At 35.2% G+C, this 23,124-nt stretch overlaps 2 protein-coding genes across 2 annotated transcripts; one reads left to right on the top strand and one right to left on the bottom strand.

The window, feature by feature from the left end:
• The first annotated feature begins 6,228 nt into the window (after window positions 1–6,228).
• LOC7465589 (LRR receptor-like serine/threonine-protein kinase RGI5) lies at window positions 6,229–8,524 on the top strand. Its single transcript, XM_002310325.4, has one exon. The coding sequence runs from the start codon at window positions 6,522–6,524 to the stop codon at window positions 8,304–8,306; it is 1,785 nt and encodes a 594-aa protein (XP_002310361.2). The 5' UTR covers window positions 6,229–6,521; the 3' UTR covers window positions 8,307–8,524.
• Window positions 8,525–8,857: 333 nt separating this feature from the next.
• On the bottom strand, window positions 8,858–10,632 carry LOC7465590 (high mobility group B protein 7). The gene is made up of 8 exons (XM_002310870.4): window positions 10,391–10,632; window positions 9,994–10,076; window positions 9,841–9,892; window positions 9,627–9,734; window positions 9,470–9,527; window positions 9,336–9,380; window positions 9,149–9,235; window positions 8,858–9,053 (listed from the first exon to the last, which is right to left on the bottom strand). Exons 1-8 carry the CDS (start codon window positions 10,492–10,494, stop codon window positions 8,985–8,987), a joined length of 606 nt encoding a protein of 201 aa, XP_002310906.3. The 5' UTR covers window positions 10,495–10,632; the 3' UTR covers window positions 8,858–8,984.
• Between the last annotated feature and the right edge of the window lie 12,492 nt (window positions 10,633–23,124).

Here is a 23,124-nt window from a genome sequence, read left to right as displayed (position 1 = left end):
TGTCTCATGTCATCTAGTGAGGTAACATACCCTTCATACTCCAGTGCGACCACTCTTCAAGGGATGGACCTGGTTTTTCTAGTACAATAAAACCACCCTCTATGGATCTGTCCCTTCTGCCCTTTAGAAATATTTCCAAGTATAGATATCACCAAGGATCACCCTCCAAGGGTTTCCAGCACCCTCTATATATTCCCCTCAGCTCTTTAAAAAAATTTCTAAGTATGGAGTCTTTTATCTCTTACCTCGCCCTCTTAATTATTTTTTTCTAAGTATGGGTTCCTTCATGGTTCCCTTCTACATACTTAAAAAATTTTCAAACATGGTGCACACCCCTACACATGGGCTCTCCGGTTTATTACCCGGGTTTTCAACCCCTCTTTTTATATGAAGAAAATTTGACGAACTCGTCAATGTAACTAGGTATTTTTACATGTTTTTATGGATTAATACCACAAAGACTTGGGATGATACAACCACAAAGGCTTGGGGGACTGGTGATGGGTCCAAATAAAATGGACCCAAAATAGACCTAGAAAATTCCACCAAAACAAACCCAACAAGAATACCCCTTAGGCTTGGGCTTGGTATCTCCAGCCTAAAATACAGCAGGGGGTTGAAAGAGAGAAGGCTTAAGCATGGTAGCCCGAGACAAGCACCCAATAAGCTGGGGCCCAAGCTTAACTCCCTAGAGGGCATGGGCTCGGGCAATAAGCTGGAGCCCATGCAAGGCACACACCTTGTTAGGCGTCCACCTAATGTGGGCATGACATGCCCAGCACCCCTGTGGGCTCAGTCTTGAAAACGCGCCCTAAGCCCAACATACTTAGGTTTAGGCAATGCACCTAGACCCATTTCTCACCTTTAATAAGCCCAAACCCAGCATGTTTGGGTCCATGCATGATGCTCAAACCCACTTTCACCTCTCGTGGGCTCGGGTTGTCAAGCTTGAGCCCAGCAAGTCTGGATCCAGATAGCGCATCCGAGCCCACTTTTACCCCTCGTGGGCTCGGGCTGTTATACTCGAGCCTAGTGTGTTTGGGTCCAAGTAATGCTTTCTGACCTATTTTCACCTTTCGTGAGCTCGGGCTGTCATGCCCAAGCCCAGCGTGTTTAGGTCCAGATTATGTGTCTTGACCCATTTTCACCTCTAATGGGCTCGGGTAAAATTACACTCTAGACCTATCTCTTCACAAAAGCACAAGACTCATGGGCTATAAATACACCGTGAGAACTTCAAAAAAAAGATTCACAATCTCTTAATTATCAATATTTTTAGCATATATATTTTCAAAGTCTATCTCTCTAAAATATCATTACACTTTCTCTCTCTACAAAGTTATTGACTTTATCATTGAAAAGTCTCCATCTCCATCAATTGGGATCTTTTGCAGGTACTAACCACAAGTCACCTTGACCTACCAAGCATCAAGTATAAATTATCAATCACCTTGACTAGGGAAAATGAATGAGATTTCTAGGACCAATTGATTAACTAGTTATCCAACCCGAAAATCCTTTTCCTGGGCTATTTAGATTTTTTAAGACATCATAATATCCCTAAACCATAGAATTAAAAAATCAATTTTTAGTTATCAAATCCTAATTTAAATACAACCCTCGTCTTCCAGGGAAGGCTATTTTTCAAGCATGGGACATCATTGTATAACACATCAATCTTACTTTATAATTGGAAATGGACCTTCCTTAAAGTGGATAACTAGTTAGGTGTGCACTCACTGATTTTATCCTTACAATATTGTATAGCAAGGCCAATCAACTTCATTGTTGATTGAAGGATGTCCATTCATGATCTCATCAAACCCATCATTGTCCTATGTTATAATGACTGGAATGGAACCGCTTCATGGCCACCATTCTGGTTGAACTCTTAAGCCTTTGCTAAGATATCCCATCCAATGAAGATTCGGTGGTGGTGGTGGTTACTTAGATTTACTTTCTCTGTTGATTTTAATTTTTATAAGTTTGCAATCTTGTGATCATTGTAAATATATCAAACCGTTTTAAGAAATGACAGTAAATTGTTTTTCTTTGATTTTTTTTTTAAAAAATATATTGACTAGTTATATTACTAAAAACTCAATCGGATCAACTAAAGTAGGTTTTAATGGGATTAAAATCTTGTTAAATTCAATATATCTCGAGTTTCCAGTCAACCTATTGAACCAATTAAGTGTAATAACTAAAATCCATTAACCAACAATACGATTTAAAAAATATCACTCATACACACACGAAGAGAGAAGGGGGGAGGGGGGTAGTCGAGAACAGCTTGTGCTCGTAAAATTGTGGTGATCTAGTTTATTGTGTCGCGGAGATAATTGAAGCAGGCACCGGATTTAATCTTACAGCTCGGTCGACAATCTGGAATGATTTAGGCACTATTTTTTGAGATTACAAGAGGAAGAAAAGGGGCATGTAACAAGGACTTTTTGCAACTAACATGTGTTGGTGTTTCTTTTTGTAGTAAAGGCTGGATTGCAAAAGTTAAACACAGCTGTAGTAGCTAGCTAGGGTAGTAGCCCACCACCGATTCTTATAAAATGTTTCTCGCCACTTTACCAATCTCTCTGCTACTCCCTCCCTTTATGCCTTCGGTTTTCGCAGTTCAACTCGCTAATACAAGTATCAATTCTACACCCAAAATGAACAGAGATGGGTGCTCAATTCACCAATGCGACGTACGTACGTTTTCCGTTTTTTGCTGTGAAATATATATATATGCTAATTAATATTATTAAAAACAGTACTTGCTCTGTATATCCATAACACTGTTAAGGATCGCTGGGCAAGCATCAAATGAAAAGGGAATTCAAAACATGTCAACGATTAGGTGAGATATTAGGGTGAAATGGACCACCATGCTCCTTTTCCTTCCCTTTTTCTTTATCTTAATCTACATTACATTGTGACATTTGTGCAAAGCATGGGGAATCTTTTTCGTTTTGATTTAAGATTGAGTTTAGAGTTTAGAATTTAGAATTTAGATTGCGTTTCATTTCGTTAAAGTAGTTAAAGCATCAAGAAGAACCCTACAAGCTTCCTGATCCCTCCTCACATCTCCCCTTTAAAACATCTCGAGATCATTCATTACATAGTAAAACTGGCCGGAGGCCATTAATTAATTAATTCATGTACGTACATAGTATACACAGCCATGTCACGATCATAAGTGTAGGGGACCCTTTACATGTGTTAGGGTTGTTCTCATCATCAAGCAAATTTGGACAATGATCTTACTTACCTTTATCCAATGTGTGTTGGTGCCTTCCATGAACTTCAACTTAAGAGGGCTCCAAACTGATGACAATCCAGGCTGAGAGTTGAGCAAAGAAATATTATAATGATGTTAGGCAGTCAACATTGTCGTTTCCAGGTGGGGCATTGCTCCTCGTTCTACCGCAATCATCGCAGCCTATTTCCTCCTCCTCCTCCTCTTTTTTCTTTGACGAGAAACTTGCTTGAGGAAAGTCATATCGGATGTCAATAATGTCAATTGAAATGGGATTTAAAGACGATATTGTTTATTTAATAACTCAACTGGGAGTTCATGATTAAGAACCCATAATTGATTTCCTGTGAATTAGATTCATAATCATCGATCGTCTCACTAATTCTGTTTAGGGTTTTAACCTCCAGCTCTCGTGAAGATTTTTGAACCATTACCGTTGATATAACATTCTCTTCTTCTCTCTATATGCTAATAAACGGTCGGATGTGGCCCCCACGACAAATCAAATAGGTTCGTGTCTCGTTAGTGGAAGGTTAGGAATTGTTAGGGTGATTGGACGGGCAATAAGACAATTTTAAACTTGTCATTAACCAGTTATTAGTGATAATTATTCATGAGCCCTCTGCTGTGCGGTGAGGATCCCACTTGTGATCTTGGGTCTGCTGCAAGTATAATTCCTTGATGCGTCTGATCTTTGGGGGGTTTTAGGGTACATTTCTTGATCAGGTCTTAAATATATAAATCATACTGAAGATACAAAGGTTAAAGCCCCGACTCACAGGCATAGAACATCGATCAAAGGTAGCTACTGATAACAGATGCCAAGAAAAAACTCCAAGAAGAAAAAAACACATTTCTTGACAGCATTATTGAAAAGCGAAGGCAGGCTTTTGTCCTTCTCTTGCCAGGACAAATATCGACACCACATGTCTTGGCTGGGGAGCTTTTTCAATAGCCAAATTAATGCTGTGAGTTCTACGAACAGGACAGACGAAAATAAGATGTAGCCGAAAGTAACAATCCTCATCATTTTAATTCTGAACTTGGTAATTATTTTTCACAGATGGAGATTTGAGCAGTGAAGATGATCAAAAGGCGCAGAATGTAACGAGGGCTTCCTTTCTCCTCTAACATCTTTGTTGGAGAGCTAGATAAATTAAATCCCCGTCTTTTAATCTCTCCATGCGTGTTTCTCTTTTCCTTTTCTCTTCTATATATCCTTCTTTCCTTTTACACTATTATTAGACTTGGGCAATTTAAGCAACGAATGGTATGTGTACAACCGGGAAAAAGAGGACAAAAGGACAATACATCTATGGTGGAAAAAAAAAGAAACTGTAGAAGCAGACAAGTCAATCTGCAAGACAAGAACGGTAGTTTTGACAAACTCCATGTAAGAAATTCAACATTTCTGACTTATACAAGCCTTCTCCTGTGAATTATATACCTTAGAGATTAAATGCAAGCTTTTCTTTAATGACAAGGGTGCTCTTGAATCTCCACCAGAAACGAAGCTAGGAATCGTGATGAAGAGAGGCAAAGACAAAAATATTATTTCAACACAGTATGGAATAGCACTACTCTCATGTAATATTGACCTCAATTCTCTAGTGAACAGGAAAAGAATGGCTTTAACCAAGCAAGTATTCTTTTCTTTCTGCAGTTAGGGGGGCACAAGCATGATCCCACTAAGCAAAAGGACTGACCCTGTTGACATGATCCAAGGCCTAAGCAAGGAAGCAAGCAAGCTTCCTTTCGGATTAATTAGGAAAAGCAAAGCCAATAATCATAAGCATATCGTCTTCCCTTATCTATCCCCGAAGGGGGAATTATATGGTGGTGGTTGAAACTTGACACATGAAATCACCAGGTGGAGTACAAAATGAATCTAAACCATTCCTTTTGATTAACTGTCATCATAATTACTTTTGTCTTTTCGATCAAAAGAAATTAATTACTTTTTTGTCAAGATTTTCCTTTCAATTTCAACTTGTATTATCATCAAACGGTCACAACTTGCAATTAACGTTCCGTCACATTCTGCTCTCCTGCAGTACCACGATAACATGCATGGTAGGCCCTTCATCTCCTTCCTAACTGCTTAGGGTCCAGCACTAAATCCATCTCTTGCACCTCGCCCAATCACTCGAGTTGGGGCCTCTGCTATCCGTTCCGTAGCTTTTTTATTGATGGTAGCTCTACAAATGCCCTTCAATTTCATTCAAGAAACTTATTTTTAATTTTGATCTCAATATGGTTGTGTCGGAAATCCCTGCATTCCAATCTCAATATGCTTTTAGTCTTTTTTAAAGGTCAGTACAATGGAGGTTTCGCTAATATTTTTCTCTAATTTTATGTTTTATAAAAATTTAACAAGAACATTTGTAAGGGATATATAAACTTTAATTTTTAAGATTTTATATTAATAAGACCTGGTCAAAATTAATTTAAATCAATAAAACTAAGACAGGGGGGGTAATAACAACAGGTGAAGAGCAAACTCAGATCACATGTATCGGAGGTAGACAAACACTCCTGTACAAATTCTATGACAATCGAAATAGGAGATTATGACATGAGAGCTATCAAACAGAGGAGAGTAAAAAGGCTCTGGTATGGTACGTTCACTCACGTGAACTAATTAGCTATGAAGCAAATTCCAGCTACAAAAAATGATGATACTCCATAGGTCCATATAGTAATTGGGAGGGCATCAGGTTATGGACTACACTATAGCAAAACAAAAACAAAACAAAAAATGATTTGATTTGATTTGATTTGAAACAGGGTGGAAATGCAGTAAATTTGAATGAAGTGCGCTCCAACGTTCAAATAACATATAGGATCCTCGTGATACATCCATCAACGGTCACAATTTTCCATGTGAATCTCTTTAAACTCATCAAAAATTCAGTAAAAAACAACCTAAGAAGGTATGTCCTAGGGTTTTTTTTTTTTTTCTCTCCTTTATTATGGTACTGCTATAAATATAAGAGACATGGTTCAGTTTCTTGCAGCCCTCTGTTGAAACCACAATTATATTTCTTGAAATCTCTCTTAAGAATCATGTTTATCATCATTATACCTTCCTGTCTACGTGAAGAAATGGAATAGAATAAACCACAGAGGTCTGCTTTACACCCTTTTCTTACTTTATTTGTGCTCAGAGTGTCTTAGCTTTTTCCCATTCAAAGTTCTTCTTGTCAGATCAAAAATCCATATATTCTAAGACCCATCTCTCTGATCTGATCAAGACCCACTTCCCAAAATGCAGATTCTAGGATGGGTTTCTAAGCTTTTACTGCTATCCTTCTTTCTTGCTGTGGTTTCACCACTGTCACTTGCTCAAACAATAACCCCACTGCAGACCTCAGTTTGCTCAGAGGCGGACAGGGTAGCTCTTCTTGGCTTCAAAGCAAGAATCTTGAAGGATGCTACAGATATTCTCTCTTCATGGATAGGGAAGGATTGTTGTGGAGGGGATTGGGAGGGTGTTCAATGCAACCCTGCTACAGGTAGGGTTACTGATTTGGTGTTGCAGGGACCTGCGAGGGACAGTGGCATTTACATGAGGGGCACTTTGTCACCTTCTCTTGGCAGTTTGGCATTCTTAGAGGTGATGGTGATAAGTGGTATGAAGCATATTGCAGGTCCTATTCCTGAAAGCTTCTCTAGTTTGACCCATCTCACACAATTGGTCCTAGAGGATAATTCTCTTGAAGGGAACATTCCTCCTGGTTTAGGCCGTTTGCCCTTGCTCAATATCCTCTCATTGAATGGAAACCATTTGAGAGGGCAGATTCCTCCAAGCCTAGGTAATTTTAAAAAGCTCCAGCAGTTGAGTTTAGCAAGAAATTTGTTATCAGGTCCTATCCCAATCACTTTCCAAAATTTCCTTAGTTTGCAATCTCTTGATTTGAGTTTCAATTTGTTGTCTGGGTTGATTCCAGATATTCTGGGGCACTTTCAAAACCTCACCTTCATTGACCTGTCCAATAACCAATTGTCTGGGCTCTTACCACCTTCACTGTTCAGCCTGGTCAAACTTCAGGACTTGTCCCTGGATCATAACCAGCTGACAGGAAGAATCCCAAACCAAATTGCAGGCCTAAAATCTCTTACTCATCTCTCTTTGAGTTCTAATAGGCTTACAGGTCAAATCCCTTCATCCATTTCAAGCTTACAGAACCTTTGGTACCTTAACTTATCCAGAAATGGGCTCTCAGATCCCTTTCCAGTTATTGAAGGCAGAGGTCTTCCTTCTCTATTGTCAATAGACCTGTCCTACAACCACCTCAGTTTAGGGACAGTTCCTGCTTGGATCAAAGATAGACAACTTTCAGATGTTCATCTAGCTGGCTGTAAACTTGAAGGAAACCTTCCAAAATTTACAAGACCAGATTCTTTGAGCTCTTTAGACCTATCTGATAACTTCCTCGTAGATGGCATTGCTGGTTTCTTCACCAACATGTCTAATTTGCAAAAGCTCAAGCTGTCAAACAACCAATTGAAGTTTGACCTTTTCGACATCAAATTGCCGGATGGAATTTCTTCAATCGAGCTCCAATCAAATCAGCTCAGTGGGTTTCTCTCAAGGATCTTAAATAACAGGACAAGCAGCTTTTTGGAGGTTTTAGATGTATCAGGGAACCAAATTTCAGGCACAATGCCAGAATTCATTGAAGGATTGAGCTTGAAGGTTCTAAACATAGGAAGCAACAAGATTACAGGTCAGTTCCCTGGTTCAATCTCAAACCTGAAAGAACTGGAGAGGATGGATATTTCAAGGAACCAGATAACAGGCACCATTCCAACTACCTTGGGGCTCTTGTCGAATCTTCAATGGCTTGACCTTTCTATCAACAGACTCACAGGGAAAATCCCAGCCAGCTTGTTGGGGATTACAAATCTGAGACATGCAAGCTTCAGGGCCAACAGGCTTTGTGGAGAGATCCCACAAGGTAGACCTTATAATATCTTCCCTGCAGGTGCTTATGCTCACAATCTATGCTTATGTGGCAAGCCTCTGCCACTTTGTAGGACAAAGAAATGAAAAATAAGGAGAAATGGGCCAGTCTGATGCTGACTCAATCACCAAGGATACAAGCTCAATATCAAATGAGCATTGTCACCTGAGAGGCAAGGAAGACAGTTTATGTTTTCTGCAACAGTTATAGTTCATTTTTTGTTCTTTTGCTTAAAATTCCTGTAGCCATGTTTAGTGATACATATCATGTCATTGAAGAAATAAAATCCCATTATTTATAGCCATTTTCACTCCATATTTGCAATGTACCATCCTTTTTTTACCATCTACAAGCATGCATGAAAATACAACTTGTCTACAGGATTGGTAACTCAAGATTGGCATTGACCATGTTATAATTATAGTTATAAAAACTGCTATTTGGCACAACTCATCTGACAGGCCATGGTAGAATCAAATTGAACATCCAAATCTCAGCAACAGCAATTCATATCTCATATTAAAGGTATGATGGGGCACCATCAATCACCATTAAAGAAAGAAGTTAAAAGCTCAGCCACATTAATGGCTCAAAAGATAAGAAGCTGCATCCAAGAATCTAAATAAACTGCAACTCATACTTAAAAACACCAAGATTGCATTGCTCTAAACAAATTCCATACCAGTTAACCAAAGCAGATCCAAAATTTACAAGGCAACTAGGCAGACTCACTACCAGAAAACAGAACTACAAAATAAACACTTTCAAATTTCCTCCTCTTTATCTCGCAGTTCAAGATCGGCTACTTCCTTCTCTGAAGAAACCCCTTCGTCCTGAATAAGAACAAACAAAACAAACAGCTTATAGTATTAAATCCATAACAACATTGTCAATAAATCAATAAATTCAGAAATGATTGCGAACCCACATCTTCATTTTCAGCGTTGTCACTCTCCAATGCCTTGTCATTCTCTGCCTTGAGCTCAGCAGCCTTATCCACATATTGCTTCTTCTCCTGAAATAAATTCGAGTTAAAACAAAACAATTACAAACCATTCAATAGCTATTAAGTGTGTACACAAATGATTATAACAATGTGTTAAACCAACACTCACTTCATCGGTCATTGACTTCCATCTCACACCACCTTCCTTCGCAACCTGAATTTTGTTAAACACAGCATTAGCATTAGTAAACCCAACCCACAAAATAAACCTGAAAATGACATACAACACTACATTTAATTTACCTTCTTAACATCCTTAGAGTCCGGGTTCGCTTCCTTGTATTCCTTCCTAAAGTCATCCCTAATTAAACAATGAAACACGTCAATGCAAGCATCCCCAATTAAACAAATTATCACAACATTATACTGCATCACACAAACAAGCAGCAGAGAGCATTACATAAAGAGAAAGAATGCAGTGGGAGGGCGTTTCGGTGCATTTGGATCCCTGCCCTTCTTTTCTTTTTTAGCTTTCTTCAATTTTGGCTCAGTTGAACTTCCTTTCTTCCTACAAAAGGAAAAATAAAATCACAAACCAAATCGTAAATTCATAATAACCAAATTATAACAAATAATTAGCCAATTAATAAGCTAGTACAAGAAACAAGTAGTACCTCTCAGCTGGTTTCTGCTTAGCTTCAGTTGGCTTTTCAACAACTTGAGCCTCTAAATCATAAAAAGTAATTAAAACCCATTTAGTAATTGACCTACTAATAAGTGATAAAACTAATTGTTTAATTACACAAAGACGATGGTGCCGAACCAACCCAAATTCATCTTGATCTTAGCATCAAGGCTACAGCTGTGGAAACTTATAAGAGCCACTGGCACATCCTTCTTGCACTCCTCACTGCATAAATTTATTTCACATTTCAATCCAATTCCTCTCATCAAATCAATTCAAAAAACAGAACCCGCCAATTATTTCAATAATTTATTACTTTCTGTGACTGGGTTTCTCCATTTCTTCGGAAATTCAAAGAACCCATAATTTTAAACCCCAGAACCAAGTCAATGACACGGACTTAGATTAAGAAAGAAAAAACCAGAAACAGAATTTGCCTAAAAAAAGCTACATTTCTTTAAAACCTCCAGACAAAGATAAGAAAAACTCAGGATTATTAACATAAAAAAGGTGGGGAAAATGGGAAAGCAAGTAAATACCACTTAGTAAAAGCACTGCCATCTTTCGCACGAACAAGTGAAGTGGTAGTATTGGCATCAACAGACCCATCTGTAGACTCAGCCTCCACTCTCTTCCTTGCCATTTCTTCTTCTAACTCGTGAGAAATTTGTTTTTTTTACCTAATTCTTCTCTTTGAGTGATGCTTTTTATTTTTTTCGTTTTGAGAATAAGAAGAAATGGGCTTAGCTGTGTTTTTTAAGGGGGGAAATGAAAATAAAAGAGAGGGAAATTCCAGCTTTGGCGGTTTTACAATGGGGCCAATTGGTTGCTTTCGGTTTTTGATGTGTGAGGGAAATGATTTTTTGACGTGGATCCATGACTTGGCAACATATATCCACCCTTGGAGTTTTCTCGGGTTTTTATACCGACGGTCTAGATTTCTCTCTCTCTTCGAGGAAATTGCGCGCGGGTCTTTAGAACCCCTAAAGTTAGAGAGTTAAAAATAATTAATTATGATCGAGTCCCTGTAGTTTAAGCATTTAATTAGTTAGTCCTCATGGTCTGAATAACTATTATTTCATACCTATGTTTTTACTCGACCGACCATCAAGAGAATTTTCAAGCAAGTTTGAGCATCAGCTAGAATTGAATCACCTCCATGCATATTTCTTAAGAACACAAATCCTCTATATCAGCTTCATTTTCTTTTTCAAAACACTTTGTTTCTCAATTTTGTGTAAAATAGTAGGGGAAATGGGTAAAGAAAGAAAGGATAAAAACCAGAACATTGAACGGTGAACTATTTAAACCACTGGAACTAAGATACAAGGTTCTGTTGATATCATATATAGAGGTAGGGCTCAGACTCGGTGGTGAAATGGGCCATTGCTATGATGATGATGATGATCAAATGGTCCAAGCCTTCGCATGCAATCTCTCTTTTGTCAGAGGGCGGCCTCCAGCGGAGCAGGAGGACAAATTCCATATAATAGCTTATGTGATAATGTGGGTTCAAAGGACATGGATGGATGGATGGATGGATGAGGCAAACAAGGGTGAGCGAGCATTACTGTAGAACTGGTGGATCATCACCATCCAGTTTCCACGAACTCTTGCGTAATATAATAATAATACCATATGAAAAACCAACAGTACCCAATTCAAGCCAAGCTGGCATGCATTTTGTTTGCTTTCTTCATACTGGCTACATTGACTTATGTAAGAATTCAAGTCATAAAAAAGGCTCTACGTTTTCATCATGGTCCACTCTCTTCAAACTCGAAAACCAATAAATCGAAACGGGAGCAAATTTCCCATTTCCACCGGTAGTCTATGCATAAAAATGACAAAATTCTGATTGTACAAAATAATAATGACCTTACAAGTTAGTTGGGCAGCATGGTGCAACACAAAATTACTGCAAGCAAGGAGATCAGAAAGAATGATAATGGCACCGAGGCTTCTAGCCCAGTGGTCCTGTCAGATTTCTCTATATATCCTGAGTTCAAGCCTTAATATACATATCTATCATTTTTGCAGTGTTTTACTTGCCTGTGTAAACTGACCAAGACATCCTGGGTTATAAAAAAAAAGAAAAAAAGAAGAAAGAATGATAATGGATGGCACTGGGTAACAAAACAAGTAGAAGATGTTGACAGATGATTCAAGCCAAGCTGGCATACATTTTGTTTTTGCCTTGAAGTGGTGCAGGAGGAGGATAGAGACAATTCAACCATGTCCAACTAGCCATACAGTTTAGAAGAAATGGATGGTGAATTTAATCAAATCAAGCAGAGAATTCACAAATAACTAGTGTATAAAATGACAAGCCATTGAGTTCTTGACTTAAACCAAAACTAACCATGTAGATCTGCGCATATAGGATGTTGAAAGCACAACAGGTTTGGCATTAACAGTACTGAAAGCAACCACTGCACCAGAAAAGAATAGGATCTATACCTCATTCTGTACTCTCTCCTTACTTCTTCAGTTTTTTGAAGTGGGATCCCAATTAGATTAATGACATAAAGATCAACTTTTCCTGCTTCCACCTTGATCCATTGATGAATTGTTAAGAGAAAGAGATCAAGAACTGAACGTATGATGTTTTGAAAGATCGTGTATATATATAAGCTAGAGCAGTAACCATTGGAAGTTGGGTTCTAATTTCAAAATTACATACACTGATCTCTCCACTAAATATTAAAACTTGACCTAGAACTAGACTTCGAATAGCAAGGAGTTAGAATCAAGAGGAAAAACAAAAGAAAAGCATATCCTTTTGCTTGATAAGTAACTTCTCTTGCTAAAAGTACTGCAGATGCTACCGCTTGTGCCTCATCTACTGTCATTTTGTTGTTGAGAGTTGAAAACTTCACGATCAGCAGAAGAAACCAAAGTTGCCATCATCAAAGTTGAGAGCATAGCTGAAAGGATCGTAATTGAAGCTAAGCCTTTGCTTGGACTTGCTGCTCTTCACTTGTCTCCTTATCTCCGCTCTAACCCTCCAAAACAAGCTCCTTAGCTTCCTCTTACCACACAAAACCACCCTATTTGAATCAACACAAAACCCAATAACACCCATCTTTGAACTAGTACCTCTCTCTCTTTCTTTCAAACAACCAAAAAAACAAGCGTCCACAAGAGCGAAGAAAGAGGTGTATTGTGCTGATAGTTATGTGGACTGTGGAGGATACATTGTGTATATATATATATATATATATATATATATATATAAAAGGGTGCCCGATGCTTTGGCTTTGGCTTGGACGGCAAGGCTAGCGAGGCAAGTTTGGCATTGCGGTTTAATTGTCTTTTTGAAAAATTAAATATTATTTTAATTGTTTTGATTTAAAAAACAATTTGTATCATTCTCCGGAGCAGTGACTAAAGCTGAGCGTGAGGCAGTGAAGTGAAAGGGAGTCCCTGCCGAGACTGTTAAAAGTCTGATGGCTGTTGTCCGAAAGGGTACAGGTGGCTGGCTAGCTAGCTAGTGATATTATGGGTTATATTCACATGGGGCTGGCTGGCTGGCTTAAGAGTGCTTCCTGTACATGGGTGACAAAAGTTGAGGTTAGGGTTCCAAGTTCATGTGTAATGTATACAGCAAGGCTTTGCCTTTGAAAGCTGCTACCATACTGTTTGTTACATGAGCACTACACTGCCTTGGATTGGCCATACTGTGTGTATTTAATTGACTGGATGCGTGGATTCTACTCTCTCCCTTAGACTTTTGATGGACACTTGATTGGATGTGTGTTTCTGTCCTTTCGACCCCTTTTTCTTAAGGTTTTTTTTTTTTATTAAAAAGACATCCATAAAAAGGTGAAGAGGGTAGCAAGTTTCGATTCTAGTTTTTTTTTCTGCAGATAAAGTGAATAAATTTTGCCTTTTTATAGGCTAAAAAAACTATCCTAAAATATAAAAAATATATTATAAAATTTAAAATAACGCAAAAAATCCAAGAAAATCAAAGATAATCGGCAAAACATGATCTTCTAAATCTAATTTTAAAAAATCTATTTTGATAACTAGAAATCTCCAACAACCGATTAAAAAACGAGTAAAAAACGATTAAAACAAGGTTTTTATTTATACTTCAATAGGTTACATTGTTCTAGCAAGATAACATATATATTGAACTGTGTTTTTGAGAATAGCGTAATCTATGCGTGGATGTGTTATCCCCGTCAAAATAACCTACCAATTTACTATTTTCCTTTCTTTAATTTTCTAATACTATGGCTGCAGGAAGGAAACAGACTTCTCCATCAAATAATATTTGAACATTGAGAGGACGGGGCTTGATCCACTGTTTGCTTTTGTTGTTCCTACTTCCTACTGCTAGTACTTCCCTTCAAGTGCCTGCAGATGTAATATGAAATGATTTTTTAAAAGTGTTTTGTATTTAAAATATATTAAAATAATATTTTTATATCAAAATATTAAGACTATAAAAAAATACTCACAATATATTAATCTGAAGCTTTTTTAAAAACAAATAAAACATTTAAAAAGTATGGTTCAACCGCAATCTTAAAGTTCCCTTAGAAAATAGTGAAAGTGCATAAGCATGTTGCGTTAGCTGCCTGCAATGTATCAATCCCATGACAGATGTGTATTAGAATGGTCTTGAATCTATATGGATATATATATATATATATATATATATATATGTCCACACAATGACCATTAATGTCGATGATCACAGAGGTAATGCGCGCATAGCCATAAAAAAAAAAAAGAATTCAAACATGGTCATTAGGGATATGATTAGGGTATGATCCAAATTCCAAGATTCATGTAGTTTAGCCAAGATTCATGTTGCGCCGAAATTAATACGCTTTTGAGGTGAGTAACAATACTGCCAAGATTCCTCCTTGTCCGGTCTGGTAATGTCCCGAAACATCTTCCTCCATAGTCCATACATAACAAGCCAACTAATTTACTATTGTTCAGTTACATCGCCCAGAGAGTGGAGACTGGCAGCAAGCAACCACCACCACTGGTCCCCTGCAAGGAAATCTAGAGGGAATCCTGGTGAGTTTATCTTGCCTTGAAGAGCTCAAATTCCATGATTTAAAGTGTAAATAATTATTATTATTAAGTAGTAATGATCGAATGGATCAAGGGTTTGAGACATGGCAGTGTAAGGTGGACTGGAGCAGTACTGCGATTACGAACGTGTTGGGTATCGAGCTACGAGCCCGCTGATGCTAAAGGTGGTAAGTGGTAACACGGTGACAACAGCCAATGGCATGCCCACCTAGCTTGACCAGTCCCTTTCACTGTTGCCCTGCTTTTCTCCCTCCATCTCAAATTTATCACCCCATGTTTTACTCAGCTCTTTACATGATCATGATCAACTTCCCCGCAGCCTCTCGCTACCCTCCTCTCTGATCCTGTTCATCTTTCTTTACCTCATGTCAAATGTTATAGCAGTACGTTGCAATAACTCGTGTGTCGTTGAATGCGCAAGCAGGATATCCGGAATATATTATTATTGGTAGTTTTTTGAAATATTTTTTTTTATTGTTTTGTATTAAAATAATGAAAAAACATTAAAATTTTAATTTTAATAAAAAAAACATGTTAAATTCTAGACAAACTTTCTCTTCAAATCACTAGTGAAATGAAACCTTCACATTGGTCATGAATGTATGTTCTTCGAAGTGTTATGGTGGCTAATGAGTTTTTTTTATATTATTTCTTTTACTTGGTTTAAATATCGGGATCGAGAAAATTTTTTAAATTTGTTAAAGCATGTAGATGTGTAAATTGGTATATACTGGTTATACCAATTTAATTTTTTAATTTTTTAAATATCATGCATGCCTGTATATGTTCCTGTATATTTTTAATAATGAATATGTATATATACTGGTTAATTTAATTATTCATAGAATTTCCAACTTCTGCCAAATATCTCTATAACTTTCCTTAATTCTGAAAACTTATCTTCCATGACAATTTTCCACCGAAATTTTCAAATTCATATTAGGGGCTTACTTGTTTTTACGGTAGAAATTATGGTTTCATGATTTTTTTTTAAGTTTTGAGTTTAAAATAATTTAAAAAATAATATTTTAATATATTTATAAAGCAATCACAAAACAATACCAAAACACATCAAGAGATAATAGTGGGTAATTATGGCATAGCAACTCGGCTCGTTGGAGTTTTGAAATATATATGCTAAAAATTAAAGGGGTGCATGCATGGCAAAAAAATCTCCAATAATATAATAACCAAGCAAGCATTCATTCTGTGCAGCATTAAATTAGCCTGACATTATCGTTCTTGTTATTATAACCCAATCCAGTAAAGAATTACAAGCAAGATCAAAGTAGCTAGTTTCCTGCAGAGAAGGAGGCTAATTAATTTCTGTCATGTGTGTTGTAGCTTGCTTTGCCTTCATGCACCCTTGGACCTGTGGCTCCTTCCCTTTTCTAATGTAAAATCCATTGAAGATTTGTACTGACAGCTAGCTAGCTAGCTAGCTATACAACTCACGAGACCTTCCACGTGCCATGCATATATACTTGCCCCAGGAAATAGGAATCCTTTTTTTCTCAAGGTTAGTTCGGATTGAATGTGTATATATAACAGGTAACAACTGATCTCCTTCCTGGACAATTAAGGAGTTGATCCTGTACACGACAAATAATGCCGAATAGAAACTCTGCGCGTGAAGAGGTTATGGAGTCAATTAAGTGTTCCGTCTCACTAATTCTTCACCTGCTCAATGTCAAGTCACGTTCATTATAATTACACTCGCCAACAGTAACTCCTCCTGAATCAGGGAGAACAGAGATTTTCTATTCTTATTAATATTCTGGGAAGATCACGGTGCAATAAAACTTGCTTTATATATATATATATATATATATATATATATATATACCACGGGTCATGCTTGCATGCTAGCTTTGGATTTGATCGGTACTCATGCATCAACAGTTTGCATGTTGTCGCTTTGTTTTCCAAACATGAATCTTTCAAGGCCTGTTTGATTAATGAAGATGGTTTTTTAAAAATTCTTTTCCAAAAATTCTTTTTTTGTGTTTCTTTATTTATTGATAAAAAACATTTTATAGTCAAGAAAATTTAACCGGTTTCATGAAAATGTTTTTTTATTTATCTTTGACGGAAAACTTTTTTTATAAGTTATGAAAAAATAAAAAATTTCTTGTTATTTGTTAACTACATCAAGGTTGATCCTCGATTTATTATATATTTTGTTTTGAAATTTTTTTCTTCCAATTCCATATCTTGGTATTTGATTTTTATAACAATTTTTGTTCTCGTTCTTTTGATTATTGTTTATTTTTTTCTTATTTTTTTTAATTGAAATTTTTTATCTATTGGATTTGGCCTCTAGTTTTTATTGTTATTTATTTTATTTGAAATAGTTTATGAAACTGAGATTTCTTTTCAATTTCATCATCTTTTAATTTTTTTTATCTGACATATTTAGGCCCCGTTTGTTTGCTGGAAAGTAGTTTTCTTTTGAAAAGTGAATTATTTTCCGATGTTTGGTAGTGTAATGGAAAATAAGTTAGAAAACATTTTCCAGTGTTTGGTTATGTCATGGAAAATGAACTGGAAAATAACTTATTAATGTTTTATTTTTTTCAAGTTTATTAAAATAACGAGGAACAAATATTACAAATTAAAAAGTTGAATGAGAATGAAATTGAAAAAAAATATAATTTCATAAATTATCTCAAATAAAATAAATAATAATCAAAATAATAGAGATCAAATCTAAAAAATAAAAAAAATGAAAGATGAAGAAATTAAAATAATAATAATTAACATTTCATAAATTATTTCAAATAAAATAAGTAACAATCAAAAGAATGAGGACCAAATTTGATGTATAAAAATTTTCAATTAAAAAATGATAAGGAAAAAGCAAATAAAAATTATAAAAATAAGGACCAAAATTAATATAAAAGTTAAATTCTAAGGGATGAAATTGAAAAACAAATATTCAAAACAATATATATATAGCAATCAAAAGTTTGAGCATCAAATTTGAAATAATCAAAAAATAATATGGCATTTCTAATTTTTTCACAACTTTCACAAAGTGTTTTTCGTCCAAAATAAAAGGAAAACACTTTTCTGGAAACCAAGCCAAATTTTTCTTTGACTGGAAAGTGTTTTCCGTTGATCAATTTTTTTAATGAAAAACAAACATAGAAAAGTTTGGAAAATAGCAAACACATCCTTAGTCTCCATTCTTTTATTGATATTTATTTATTTATTTATTGAAATAATTTATAAATTTAATTTTGTTATTCAATTTGGATCATCCTTCAACTTTTTAACTATAAGATTTGATACGTATTCTTTTAATAATTTTTTAAAAAATATTAACAAGTTATTTTTTAATTTATTTATCAAATATTAAAAAATATTTTTAAACTTATTTTATGTGGAACTATCAAACATGAAAAATAATTCACTATCAGCAACTTATTTCTGAAAGAAATCACATTTAAAAAAAAAAAAAAAAACTTTCCGACGCACAAACAATCTTAAGTTAAGGTTAGTGTGTTTGTCACATCTGACGGGAAAGAAACTATCCTTTGGAAAATCTAGGAGCAAAGACAAGAGCAGAGCGATTAATATTGTTTTTAGCTATTGGGGGTAACGAACGATAATGCATTTGACAAGAAGTCATTTAAAGAAACGAGAAGTCTTCTGTTTTATTGAATGCAAAGACTTGAGGAATCCTAAATCCACTGCACCCATAATTAAAGCACGCTGCCAGTGCATGTCAGTCTGTTGAGGATCCGTCGTCGCTTTAGGGTTTGTGAGTAAGAAGATGACTCCCTCTCCCTCCCTCCCTCCCTCCCTTTTCAATTTCGAGTTCTTAACGAGATTGGTATGGGATCGAGCAAGGCTCTCTTCATTAACACATTTATCTATTCCTAACATGACAAGGGCTAATTAAAGGGCTGCAGGCTGCCCATGCATCTTCGAGATCAAACAGTGAAGATCAGTACTGGTTTCCAAGGCAGCTAGCTGGTAAAGAGCCGCAGTAGCGTTTATCACAAAGAAAGAGTTTTGCAGTGATTTGGATGTTTTAATGTTAAAAATAAAATAAAAATTATTTTACTATTTTTCCAAACAAATTAATATACTGATCTCCACCACAATACAAATAAGTGGGCGTGAGGGTTCATGCAAAGATACAATATAATGAATATATATATTGATTAATCAGACAATTACAAATCTATCCTCGAAACAAAACACAAATCACACGCATCACAATCACATAAAATAAACGAGCCTCTGAGAGAGGATGAGAAACTCTAAGGCACCATGTTTTTATTGTTATTCACTGTTTCAATACATGCATGGTCCTAATTTCTAAAGCAAATCTGGGTTTGGACTTTGGATTTGGAATGGAACATCTCTTCCTTTACGGCTCCTTGGCAGGTGAGATTTCATTGTCACGGAGGCAACACATGTAGTCACGGCCATCACTTGTACCTTTTGTCCTCCATTCTTAGCAGGGTCTGGTTAGTTATAAATTCACTTGTCTTGCATGCACTACTCTATCAGCTAGCTAGCTAGGTTATCAATATTCCATGGCCATTAGTACTGTACGTGGTGATGCAGGGAGGAGGACGAGGGACAACAAAACAGCCCATACACGCACGAGACTTTAACTAATTGCTTGGTTTGTCCATTGCATGCAGTACTGCACAGTACCTAGCTAGCTGGTTCGTCCACCAGATGGATCGATGGACAACGTACTTAAATTACGTTTGCTTATAGTTGCCTATATATAGCTGGTGCGTCCACCAGATGCTTATGATTCTTTCTTATATATATATAGAGAGAGAGGTCAATGTGCAACAAACATTATATATAAACAATTCATGATCAATATAAGCTTTGCCCAGAAGCTTAATGTTCCAACTCAATACGATCGAGTCCAGAGCCACTGCTTGAGGTTACCACCCGCGGTTCACGCATCCAAGTCGTCGCTGCTAATGTGAGCTTGATGTAATTAACCTTGTGTCCCTCAACGTGCATTATTACTTGATCTTACCAAGTTCGTCTCATGTAAAGTGGGTCTGGTTTGTTCAAATAAGCCTAGGATTTAGTGTGACTAATAACTTAACATCACTGCTCGTATGATCAGTAAATTATAGATCAGCCCTTTTAGTCTTGTAAAACAAATTAAATAGTGCATTTAGTTTTAAAAAATAATTAATTAGGGTTCATGTTTTAAAATCTATTTATAGCTTAATCTTTTTCGTCCATTATATTTTCGATTTCAATTTATTTCTTTTATAAATAGAAACGGGCCGGGATAGAAAAAGAAGAAGCGGGTGACATGGAAAGATTTACGAGAAGGGAAGATTTTTTTTTTTTGGAACAAAGTAATGTTAAATTAAGTATAGTCAACACTTGTAACCAAAAAAAAAAGTATAGTCAACACTAATTAAAGAGGTGACTAATTCATTTCTTAAGAATGTGTTTTTCATTATCAACTTATTTATTCAATCATTGTGGATTATTTAATTATAAATTAAATCATGGGCAATAACTAGATTATATATATATATATATATATAGAGAGAGAGAGAGAGAGAGAGAGATTATTTTTATTGACTTCATTTTCCTTGACGGGGCATTGTTGTCTGAATTTGTTGGTTGAAGGATGCTACGGTTAAGAGAGCAAGGATAAAAGAGTGAAATCTTAAAACAAATTATATTATAAAAATTATTTCAGATGATATAAATAATAATTAAAAAGCAGGAACTAAATAAGACAAATTAAAAAAATAATAAAATTAAAATAAATTCAATTTTCATAAATTATTCAAAATAAAAGATATATTAACCAGAAAATCAATGACTAAATAAAAAACAAAGAGAAGTCCATGAATTTTATAAAATTTAATAACATGGTTTTTTTTCTAAAACTATTTTTTTAACTATACAAGAAAAAAATAGACGATAACAAATTCAAGTTTAATAAAAAAAAAAACACCCTACCAAACCCATAAATCATGGTAACTTGGGTTATCATAACAAATCCGCAAACAACTTTAACCTTGTAAATAGGCAAAATAAATGGAAATAAATCATGAAATTCAATTCTAATCACTCAAATATTAAAAAATAAAATAGACAAAAAATAAATTTGAAAAAGAAATATAACAATTTCTTTTTTAAAAAGGCAATATACTAAGTGTGGGTGAACAATTGTTTCTCCATACCCTCTATATTTTATGTTAATAATAATAATAATAATAATAATTAGAAAAAAGAAACAAAAGGTGCCCTGCTAAATTCGAGAACCAGGGAAACCAGAGTTATCTTACCAAACTCACAAACCGGGTCATTTACTCCAAAGAGTTTAATAACTTAGTTTTTTTTAAATCATTTTTTATTTAATTAAATTTTTTTAAAAATAAATCATAGCGCGATGCTGAGATGTTTTTCTGATACCAACCTGATACTGAGATGTTTTTTTGATACCGCAATAATCATATAAAAGATAAATTAAAATAAATTATCAACTCTAAATTCCCATAAACACATAATATAAGGACTAAATTTTTTAAATATCCATAACCAAATGAAAAAAAAAGGATCAAAATGCAAAAGAAAAAAACATTGTAGATTTTATTCACTACCAGAAAATCGATAAATACAAACGAAAATACCAAGTGAATATTTTCGTTGGTAAATTGACGACGGATTTTACCGACGAAAATATTTCCTCGGTATTTACCGAGGAAATTACAGTGAGAAAAAAATAATTAAAACAAAACAAAACAAAATGACGTGCTATTTTTACCAACAAAATTACCGACGATATTTATTCCGTCGGTAAATTCGTTGGTAAACTGTAAACACTAATCATCATGTCAATTACAAGGGGAATCACCAACGGAAAAGTCTGTCAGTATTTTCCAGAGAGCTCTGGAACTGTTTACTTCCCAATTGCACTTTTAATTATTGTTCTTTACAGATAAAATCATCGCCGGATTGAAAAGTTGTCGGTGTTATTTGGCGGTTTTCTGAAAAATTTTGATTAAATTAAAATTTTAAATTAAATATTACAGATGAAATCACCGATGGATTGAAAAGTCGTCGGTGATATTTGGCGGTTTTTGAAAATTTTTGATTAAATTGAAAATTTAAATTAAATATTACAGATGGAATCACCGACGAAATGATTAAAAATATTAATATTTAATTATCCATCGGTAAAATGCCTAATAAAAGCCTAGGATTTTTTTTTAAATATTTTTAAATAATTACCGAAGAAATTACATACGGTATTTTTCCGAATGAAATACCGACGGAATGAAGCGAATAATTTTTTTTTGCGTGGCTTTTCCGTCAGTAAATCCATCGATAGTAATATTTTTTTATTACCAACGGACTTATCGACGGGCAAAAAATGACTGACGGAACATTTTGCGTTGGTGATTTTGTTGGTAAATTAATTACCAACTGAATGATAGTACAAATACCGATGAAAAATTCCGTCGATAAATATAAAAATTATGGTAGTGATTGTAATTCCAAATGCTAATAGGTGTGGAAGAACAAAGCACCTTTTAGCTTAATACTTGATAGTTATAATTTATAACGGTGGTAGTTTGGCAAGGTTTGTTGAAGAAGGGTGGCTGTTTCAATGTGGTGGATCGAGGGTTGGCTAGAGATTTCTCAGGTGGATGCATTGCTGGTTCAGGGTTGTGATATGGTCGGAGTTGCCCGTGGCATTAATTGGTTTTCATCGGATAATGGAAGGGTGGCTCGCTCGTGGCGAGAGAGAGCGGATCATTGTTTTTTAGGCCATGTTTGTTTTTCGAAAAGTGATTTCCGATAAATGACTTTCCAGACTTTCCTGTGTTTGTTTGTCATTATAAAAGTTGGTAAATGGAAAACACTTTCTAGTAAAAGAAAAATTTGGCTTGGTTTTTAGGAAAGTATTTTCCTGAAAAATTTGGGCGGAAAACGTTTTTCCGAAAGTTGTGAAAAATTTAAAAATATCATATTATTTACTGATTATATCAAATTTGGTCCTCAAACTTTTGATTATCATATATATTTTGTTTTGAATATTTATTTTTTAATTTCATCTCTTAAAATTTATTTTTTATATTAACTTTGGTCCTCAATTTTATATTTGTTATTTGCTTTTCCCTTATCATTTTTTTATTGAAATTTTTTATCTATCAAATTTGATCTTTATTCTTTTGATTGCTACCTATTTTATTTGAAA

Source organism: Populus trichocarpa, chromosome 7 (assembly GCF_000002775.5).
Source record: "Populus trichocarpa isolate Nisqually-1 chromosome 7, P.trichocarpa_v4.1, whole genome shotgun sequence".
Taxonomy (NCBI): Eukaryota; Viridiplantae; Streptophyta; class Magnoliopsida; order Malpighiales; family Salicaceae; genus Populus; species Populus trichocarpa.
This window is presented reverse-complemented; position numbering and strand designations above follow the sequence as displayed.

Bases quoted from the DNA above. Each gene is read 5' to 3' on its own strand.
- LOC7465589 (XM_002310325.4), top strand. From the start codon at position 6,522: ATGCAGATTCTAGGATGGGTTTCTAAGCTTTTACTGCTATCCTTCTTT.
- LOC7465590 (XM_002310870.4), bottom strand. From the start codon at position 10,494: ATGGCAAGGAAGAGAGTGGAGGCTGAGTCTACAGATGGGTCTGTTGAT. The intron at 10,077-10,390 runs GTATTTACTTGC...AAATTTATGCAG, and splicing joins GGCAGTGCTTTTACTAAGTG to TGAGGAGTGCAAGAAGGATG. The intron at 9,381-9,469 runs GTAAATTAAATG...AACAAAATTCAG, and splicing joins ACTCTAAGGATGTTAAGAAG to GTTGCGAAGGAAGGTGGTGT.